Source organism: Panthera onca, chromosome B3 (assembly GCF_046562875.1).
Source record: "Panthera onca isolate mPanOnc1 chromosome B3, mPanOnc1 haplotype 2, whole genome shotgun sequence".
Lineage (NCBI taxonomy): Eukaryota > Metazoa > Chordata > Mammalia > Carnivora > Felidae > Panthera > Panthera onca.
This window is the reverse complement of record NC_138344.1, coordinates 71,109,432-71,119,206: the sequence shown is the minus strand read 5'-3', so window position 1 is coordinate 71,119,206 and position 9,775 is coordinate 71,109,432. Positions and strand designations below refer to the sequence as shown.

Below are 9,775 nucleotides of genomic sequence, written 5' to 3'. Positions count from 1 at the left end.
CTCTCTGCTCCTCCCCTGACCATGCTGTCTCTCTCTCTCAAAAATAAATAAACATTAAAAAAATTATAGAAAGGTCTCATGGTTAGTTAAAAGCCACTGCACCTTTAATGTACATTAAACATGTGCGGTCTTTTTGTATATCAATTATACCTAAAACAACTGAAAAAAATCACTGCACCTTTAATAATTTGGTAAAGGTCATTAGACTTGTCCTAAAACTGAAGGTATATCTTTCAGGGAAGTCTAACTTCTCTCAGAAATTAATCCCATTTTATCACTCCAATTATGATAGGCTTTAGAAAAATTTCACTGCATATTGAATTACAGTGAATTTAGGTTTTAGTAGTCAGCATAGCTTTGTAAGCTGAGCACACTTCCAGTAGAAAAAGAAAGGCTTTTAATTACTGAGGGTAAGAACTAAAAGATTATTAAAAAAAAAAACAACTCACATCTCCAACTTATTCTTTACTGGAATTTGAAAGTATGGACATTTTTGGCTTAAGAATTTTGACTAATTCTCATTCTAAACAAGATGTTTCTCAGGGCAAGTTTCATGTCCTTATTACGAAGACTATAAATCAGGGGATTAAACAGAGGAGTCATTATTGAATATGCCACTGTCAGGATCTTCTGCATCAAAGTTGGGATGCCATATGTAGGACTCACATACATTACCATGACTGTCCCATAAAAAAGACACACCACAACTAAATGAGAACCACAGGTGGCAAAAGCCTTTCTCCGGCCAGCTGCAGAAGGGACCTGAAAAACAGCTCTGAGCAACAAGGTATAGGATCGAAGAATGTACATAATAGTAAAAAAGAGAACAAGGGAGCTCTGAGTATAGAAAACAAATTCAGTAATGGGGGCTGGAGCACAAGACAGAGACATCAGTGGATCCATATCACACAGGAAATGATCAATGGTATTGGATCCACAGAAGGGGAGTTGGGAGATGAAGAAAATGGGGATTGGGTAGCCAAGGAATCCAGTAAGCCAGCAGAGAGACACCAGAATTCTACAGAGTTTCACAGTCATGATGGTGGGGTAGTGCAGTGGGTGGCAGATGGCCAGGTACCGATCATAAGCCATTACTGCCAGGAAGAGACATTCAGTTGTGCCCAGGGAAAAGAAGAAGTAGAACTGGAGGAAGCAGGCAGAAAATGAAATGGTCTTCGTTTTGGACAGAATGTTGGCTAACATGTTAGGAACCGTGGATGAAGCATACCAGATCTCAAGGAAGGCAAAATTTCCCAGCAGAAAGTACATTGGGGTATGCAGTCGTGGGTCCCATCTTACTGCGCAGATAATGGTTCCATTCCCCAGCAGCGTCAAGACATAAGCCACCAAAAAGAGTGAGAAGAGGAAAATCTGTATCTCCCAGCAACCAGGGAACCCCAGGAGAATAAACTCAGTCACAAGGTGAATGTGTGTTGCTGACCTGTTCATGGGTCTTAAACCTATGAAGAAGAAAAACATGAGGGTAACACAAGTTTCTTTGCTTCCTACATATCTCAAGAACTTAACTGAGAAGAGAACTTAAGCTCTACAGGAAAATATGAGATATTTTGAGACTAGATGGGAATAAATCTCACCTTATTTTGAATTGATTGTGGTTCTAAATCTTAGTTTTCTTTTGCTAGAATGCAGTGCAGCAAGAATTTTCCACATTAGTGGTACAATGTGAAAAATTTCTTTCTTTTTTGATTTCTTTGATCCCTAAGAAGACCTTTTATGATTTTGGTTTGTTTTTCTAAGCTGATTATGGATCTTCAATGAACAAACTCATCCATTTTCTCTTATTCAGCTTACCTTGTTAAAAAAAGATTTTGAGGACAGCTGGTGTGATATTGGGTTAAACCTTGGCAAAAGAACAAAATTAGTTGAATTACTCATGGAGATAAAACTTACTCCAGGACATTGGATTTTCAGGATAGTCTAATCAAGTGAATTAATTGTCACAGACATCACCTCAGTCAAGATTCAATTGAAGATTGAATATGCCACTGTCAGGATCTTCTGCATCAAAGTTGGGATGCCATATGTAGGACTCACATACATTATCATGACTGTCCTATAAAAAAGAGACACCACAACTAAATGAGAACCACAGGTGGCAAAGGCCTTTCTCTGGCTGTTCTTAAATTTTCCTTTAAAGATTTTCTTTTAAATGTTTTTTTAAATTTATTTTTGAATATATATAGAGAGAGTGCAAGCAGGGCAGGGGCAAAGAGAGAGGGGGACAGAGGATCCAGAGTGGGCCATGCGCTGATAGCAGTGAGCCGCATGTGGGGCTCAAACCCACAAACCATGAGATCATGACCTGAACTGAAGTCAGATGCTCAACTCTCTGAGCCACCCAGGTGCCCATAAAGATTTTCTTTTAAAGTATCACAACAGTTCAGTGACACCTAAAAAAATATACAAAAGACCAACCATATCAAATATCTTTGCTCTAAAGAATAAGAATATTTTGAATTATTTCTATTTGCAAGTGTTTATTTTCATGTTTTTACACATACTATACAAAATGAACTGTCTTAGTTTTCATATTCAGATCCTACCTAGTTAAAATAAAGAAAATTATGTTTTCAGTGCAAAGTTTTAGTTCATTTAGTAAATAATTTTGGATGATAAAAGCAAAGGGATCTTAGATTGAATGGCATTTTTATCTGCAATTTTATCTGGTATAGTTAGTTATGTTTTCTGAAAGGGAGAGGGCAATTTCAAATATTTGGATAGGCATGTACTTTTCAATAGTATTTAAGAATTGAACAAAAAGGTACCAAGTTTTGTGTTTAAACAACAGAGTAATCTTGCAATTAATTAATATTAGAAAGCACTGAGTAAGAATCTTAAAAATGGTAGTTTCAATATTGAGTTTTCTTGTTAAACTTGTCAAACCACTTGCCTTGTCTAGTGGAGGTCACTAGATGTAACTGTCAGGAATGGAAGATAAAGAAATTTGAAAAGCAAATAAGAACGGAGAAGATCTGGACTTTAGTATCACTAGTCCCCTGTTGGTGGTTTTTAAGGAAGCATAAAAAGGAGGCTTGAGCACCCAAGTTCTAAAGTTGGACAGTTTTCCAATCAATGTTGAACTTGAAATACATTTGTTAACCACCTTCACTGAATAAGGTGCTCAATGGATAATTCCCAGACTGTTATTTATGAAGCATAAATAAATCAATTTCCCTGCTACAGGTCAGGAACTAAGTCCAGATTGACAGATTCAAACTAGGAATCAGAATCCTGAGATTTGTGCTTCCTATGATTCTTTCTGAAACAATGGGCCATGCCATGCCTTCTTAATGTGAATAACATTTCAGGACACTCTCCATTATAATCAACAACTTCACACTTAATTTCATTTTTTTCTGCAACTATACCCTGTAAAATTTATTAGCAGAAACATTATTTTTCCTGTAGCCTTTGGTGAAGCTGTTGGTAAGTATAATAGGATAATCAAAGGGTTGGGAATGTAATTGAAAAGCCAGGGTAATCAATTTTTATTTTAACCACTGATGAAATAAACTGACTTCATAAAGTTCTGTATCACTCTACCCTCTAAGGCCTCCAAAAGTACTTGCTGGGAATAGGTAGGGCATTAGAATGGTGTATTTACCATTTTATACCATTAAAAAAATGCCATTTTCACGTTTTTGGCATTTATAAATCATTATATGAGCTACAATCCTAGCTTTTCAATACCTCCTTTCTAACACAAGAAACTAACCAACCAATCAACTCAGCATTCTTGGATGGCCACCTCAAGAATAATAGTTTGATTAAATAGCCTCCTTCCAAATGTCCTTCGCTTGATACACTGTCTTCTCAGTTTGTGTTAGAGAAGAATATAACACCTAATTACTCTTGGAAAGTGAGATTATTTTCAGAAGATGGTCCTTAATAATAAAAAAATAATAGTGGGGAAAAATGGTCCAGATAATCTACTTTAACGTTTCGTTTTACAGATAAGCTTCACAGAGGGTGCATGACTTTTTACCCAAGGAATGTAAATGTCACGTATTCATATATGGAATGTTCACACTGTGCTACTACCAAGAAAAAATGACTAATCAGATTTACAGAGTAAAAGGCAGCCTGTAGTATATCACAGCAGTGGTTGTAATATGGACAATTAGTCCCTTTTTCTTACATACAATGATGGATTTCCTGGCTCAGCTTGGAAAAAGGGATGGACACAGAGGAGTTGAACATATAGGCATCTTCTCTTCACTGGCTTTGATGAGGAAAACTCCAGGTGAGGGCATTATATATGGTTCGCTGGACTTCCTTAATTTCTGGAGGCTCTAGAAGCGTATTCTCTACGAGTTTACTGAGATCTTGTAACATGTAAAGCTGTGTTTAATCTCAGGGATTAATCCCTCTCAGGGATTACTCTAAAACTCGAAGACTTCCTCATGTTTCCCCTGGAGTGCATCCTCTTTCCAGTCTTTGAGGCTCATCCAGGTTTTGGTAGAATAGCTCCTAGTAGATTACCTCTGTTGTGAAACAGAGAATCCAGGGGGAAATACTGAGTAAATTTCAGGATGCTTTCTATTGAAGAGATTTCATTCCACTAAAGAATCACCCTCAGTGGAGATAAGTGCCATAAATAAATGGAAAATTTGCCCATGATTTGAATTCTGAAACTGAGACATGTTTGTGAATAACTTTAAAGTTAAATTCACTATATTTTTCTGTAATGTAATGACCTGGTAGTCGGTACCAGATAGGAACTGCCTTGTGTGACTGAAATTCAAGATGGCAGAAGTCATTTAATTGACTAATCTAGTCAAATTGTCAGTTTTCATTTTGATTTCACTTTCTAGTGGGGAATTTGAAATCAGTGCAAACACGAGAAGAGATTTTTTTATCGTTAGTCTTTTGTTTTTCTTCTGAAAAAATAAAGGTTTCTTCTGAGGGCTCTTTTTTTAAAATTAATTTTTATTTTTTTAAAGATTTACATCCAAATTAGTTAGCATATAGTGAAACAATAATTTCAGGAGTAGATTTCTTAATGCCCCTTACCCATTTAGCCCATCCCCCCCTCCCACTACCCCTCCAACAACTCTCAGTTTGTTTTCCATATTTATGAGTCTCTTCTGTTTTGTCCCCCTCCCTGTTTTTATATTATTTTTGTTTCCCTTCCCTTATGTTCATCTGTTTTGTCTCTTCAAGTCCTCAAATGAGTGAAGTCATATGATTTTTGTCTTTCTCTGACTGACTAATTTCATTTAGCATAATACCCTCCAGTTCCATCCACATAGTCGCAAACGGCAAGATTTCATTCTTTTTGATTGCCAAGTAATACTCCATTGTGTGTATGTATATATATGGTGTGTGTGTGTGTGTATATATATATATATACATATATATATATATATATGCGCCACATCTTCTTTATCCATTCATCCATCGATGGACATTTGGGCTCTTTGCATACTTTGGCTATTGTTGATAGTGCTGCTATGTACATGGGGGTGCATGTGTCCCTTTGAAACAGCACACCTGTATCCCTTGGATAAATACCTAGTAGTGCAATTGCTGGGTCATAGCGTAGTTCTATTTTTAGTTTTTTGAGGAACCTCCATACTGTTTTCCAGAGTGGCTGTACCAGTTTGCATTGCCACCAACGATGCAAAAGAGATCCTCTTTCTCCGCATCCTTGCCAACATCTTTTGTTGCCTGAGTTGTTAATGTTAGCCATCCTGACAGGTGTAATGTGGTATCACTGAGGGCTCTTTTTAACCACTTCTTTAAAATATGATTCCTAGGAAAAGGTGACAGTGATGACCAATGAGAAAATCTTGGGGTAGCTTTTAAGTGAACTTGATGTTCAGTGATACTCTACACCATTTCCCCACTGAGTATTCTTGGTTCCTTTGTTAAATATTAGCTGACCATATTTGTAAGGGTTTATTTCTTGGCTCTTATTCTGTTCTGTATGCTTCTGTGTCTATTTTTGTACAAATATCCTTACTGTTTTGATTATTACAACAGCTTTGCAGTATAGCTTGAAATCAGGAAGTGTGATGCCTCCAGCTTTGTTCTTCCTTGGGATTGCTTTGCATATTCAGGATCTTTTGTGGTTCCATTCAAATTTTAGGGTTTTTTTTCCTCTTTCTGTTAAAAAATGCCATTGGAATTTTGATAGGGATTGCATTGTCTTTTTTCAGTTTCTTTCATCAAAGTCTTATAGTGTTCAGTGTACAGATCTTTCACTTATTTGGTTAAATTCATTCTTAAGTATTTTATTGTTTTCGATGCTATTGTAAATGGGATTGTTTTCTTTATTTATTTTTCAGATATTTCATAGTATATATAAACACAACTGATTTCCATATGTTGATTTTTTTATCCTGCAATTTTATTCAATTTATTGATAGTTCTAATAATTTTTTGGTGGAGTCTGTAGGATTTCCTATATATGTGATCATGTAATCTGCAGAAACAATTTACCTTCTTTTCTGGTTTGGATATCTTTTATTTCTTTTTCTTGACTGATTGCTCTGACTAGGACTTCCAGGACTACCAATGAATAGGAATGGTAAGTGTGGACACCTTTGTTTGTTTCTAATCTTAGCAGAAAAGCTTTTGATCTTTGACCATTAAGTATGACGCTTGCTGTGGGCTTGTCATATATGGCTTTTATGATGTTTAGGTATATTTCTTCTATACCCACATTTTTAAGAGTTTTTTTTAAGAAAGGGTACTGTATTTTTTCAAATGGTTTTTCTACATCTATTGAGATGATCATAAGATTTTTATCCCTCATTTTGTTAATGTGGTGTATCACATATATTGATTTGCTTATGTCAAACCATCCTTGTGTCCCAAGGATAAGTCCCACTTGATCATGGTTTTATGATCCTTTTAGTGTATTGTTTAATTTGGTTTCTCAATATTTTGTTGAAAATTCTTTGCATGTATATTAATTGGGGACATAGGCAGTAGTTTTCTTGTAGTGTCTTTTTTTGGCTTTGGTATCAAGGTAATGGTGGCCTTGTATCATCCTTAGTAACAATACTTTGGCAGCCATACATGAGACAAAGTGGAAGCTTTGAGATCTGTATAAGAGATTGTGAAACCCCAGTGCAGCCCATGATCAAAGAGGACCATTTTGAGTAGGCAGATCCATGCCCAGGTGGCAGACTCACTAACCTGGTTCCTAAGTATAGATTCAGAAACAGCCCCATCTCTCTGTGGACTTGGCTAAACTATATTTGGCCTTAGTCTCACCACCAACACCATCCATCCACCAAAGGACATGGCAGGGGTCACACTTGCCTGTGCCTGCCAACCTCAGTCTGGCTATGGCCCCTGAAGTGCCCTGTGACCCAGCTCTAGCCCTAGTAATGCCAAGGGACTGGGTCGTAGACACATGTTCATGTCCCTGAAGCAGGCCCTATGAGCTTGGTCCAACTGTAGATCCTGAAATGGCTGTTTAACTCAGCCATGGACCAGGAACACTCCTGCTTCCAAGCATCAAAAAGTAAAAATACCTAGGGATAAATTTAATTAAGGAGGTGAAAGATCTATACACTGAAAACTTTAGGACATTGATGAAAGAAGTTGAAGAAAGACACAAACAGATGGAAAGATATCCTGTTCATGGATTAGAAGAATTAATATTATTAAAATGCCCATCCTATATCTATATAGGTCGTCTATAGACTCAATGCAATTAAGTATGAAAAGTGAGAAATGTGTTAAGTAACTTGAGGTGGTAATCATTTCACAATGTATACATATATTAAATCATCATGTTGTATATCTTAAAAAACTTGCTGTGTGACTTAAAATATACAAATTTTATTTGTCAATCATACTTCAATAAAGCAGGAAAAAATGAAGGAGAAATATATACTTTCTTATAAAAACAAAACTTAGAAAATTTACTGCCAAGTAAACTTGCACTATGAATAATGTTTAATTTTTCAGTCAGAAGGAATGTGATACCAGATGGACACGTGCATCCACCAAAGAAATGAAAAGCATTGGGAATGGAATAAAAGAAACATTTATGGTAGCAATATTTTGTGTTTATGGCATAAGTAAAAGTAAAATTTATAACATAAAAATACCCCAAAGGATGAGAGTGAGGAATTGGGGATATACTGGTGTAAGTCTCTTTCACAACACATGAAGTAGTATGATATTATTTGAATTTAGACTCCGACTAAATATTTTAAACCCTAGAAAAACAATTTTAAATATTTTAACAGATAAAAATAATAGGGAAGTGATGGAGTTACAGTAGATTCATAAAAAATAACACAAAGAAGGCAGGAAAAAAAAAAGGGAAAAAAGAACTGAATAGATAGAATAAAGATGTGATTAGCAAAATGGTCATTGTAATCCAATCACATTGGAAATTAGATTAAATATAAATGATCTAAAGAAACTAATTAAGAGACTGAGAGTATAAATTAGAAAAAAAGGGATGATGCAACAAAATACTGTCTATAAAAAGTCCTCTTTAAATAAAAATAATAGATTAAAAGTAAAATACTAGAAAAACATGCACGATTCAAACATTGAACAAAAAGAAGTTGGAATAGCCACTTTAATATTAGACAAAGTAGACTTCAGAATGAATAACATTACCAGAAAGAAGGACACTATATGATTCAAAAGGGGTCATTTCTCTAGGAAAAAAAGGTAGGAGGTACCTAACAACACAGCTTCAGGATACATAAGCAAAATCTGATCAAAGTGAGGTTAACTCACGCAGTGAATTTTACTTATTGGTGTCTTATTAGCAGAACAGAGCTGACCTAGGAGAGAAAGCCTGCTCCCAAAGAAAGGGAATAACCCTTTTCAAGCCACTCACTGAGTCAACAGGAAGGATGAGAGATCTGATTTCATAACTCTGAAACTGATAGATAAGAGAGTTCAAATCTCAAAAAAAAATGAATAAAATTGAATATAAAGGAACACAAAGATAACCAAAAAACTTGTATTACAGCTAAACAGGTGTTGCTGTAGTGATTGCACCATCATAAGAGTAATTTGTCTATTGAACAAAATAGACATTGGCTCTAAGAATAGCATGAGAGTTTCTGATCACCAGTGGGAAACTGAGTTCCAAAGGCCAATCAGTGGGCTCCTGAGGGAAGAGAACATTGGGGATATAACTGATAATCTTCTGTCATGAATTCTCACTTTTGGTCCCAGGAGACTATATCCCTTAGGAGGAATCAGATACAGATTTCAGAGAAACATAAATAAGTCTCTGTTGTGTAGCATATATGCCAATTTTTCTCCAAATGAATGTCCTGTGCCCAGCAATGTAAACACCTTCTCTGGGCTGCTGACTGCCAAGGATGCCACATCCTCCATCGTGCCTGCCTCTTGCTGCAGTGCAAACAGAAGATTTCAGGTCAGACCTGCCAGTTCTATGAGGAGGTGGGTTTGGAAGAGATACAAGTTTAGGAGAGTTCTTAGGTGTGTCTTCTAGCTCTGCCTTCTTTTATGTGTTTGTGGAAACAATAGCACCTCAAGTTACATGAAGAATGTAAGGACATTCATCTTTGCAACTAAGAGGGCTGGGAATCAAGGAAGTGAGAGAGATGAGGATGAGGAAGTATGGAAAGTCCATCCATAGTAACCAGGAGGTATATCCAGTCAGAACCAGCTCTTTGGGGGAAACAGCATGTTAGGGAAGGGACATCTGGAAATGACTGGCAAAGTGGCGATGAGGAGCAGGGCAGAAAAAACTTCAGCTCTCTCTTATTTTAGCCATGTTCGGCTCTGCCACAGCGCAGAT

General features: G+C 36.3%; 1 protein-coding gene across 1 annotated transcript; it reads right to left on the bottom strand.

Moving 5' to 3' along the window:
- Positions 1-498: 498 nt before the first annotated feature.
- On the bottom strand, positions 499-1,479 carry LOC132668419 (olfactory receptor 11H4). The gene has a single exon (XM_060617394.2). The coding sequence runs from the start codon at positions 1,477-1,479 to the stop codon at positions 499-501; it is 981 nt and encodes a 326-aa protein (XP_060473377.1).
- Positions 1,480-9,775: the final 8,296 nt, after the last annotated feature.

Coding starts and splice junctions, on each gene's coding strand:
- LOC132668419 (XM_060617394.2), bottom strand. CDS start 1,479: ATGTTTTTCTTCTTCATAGGTTTAAGACCCATGAACAGGTCAGCAACA.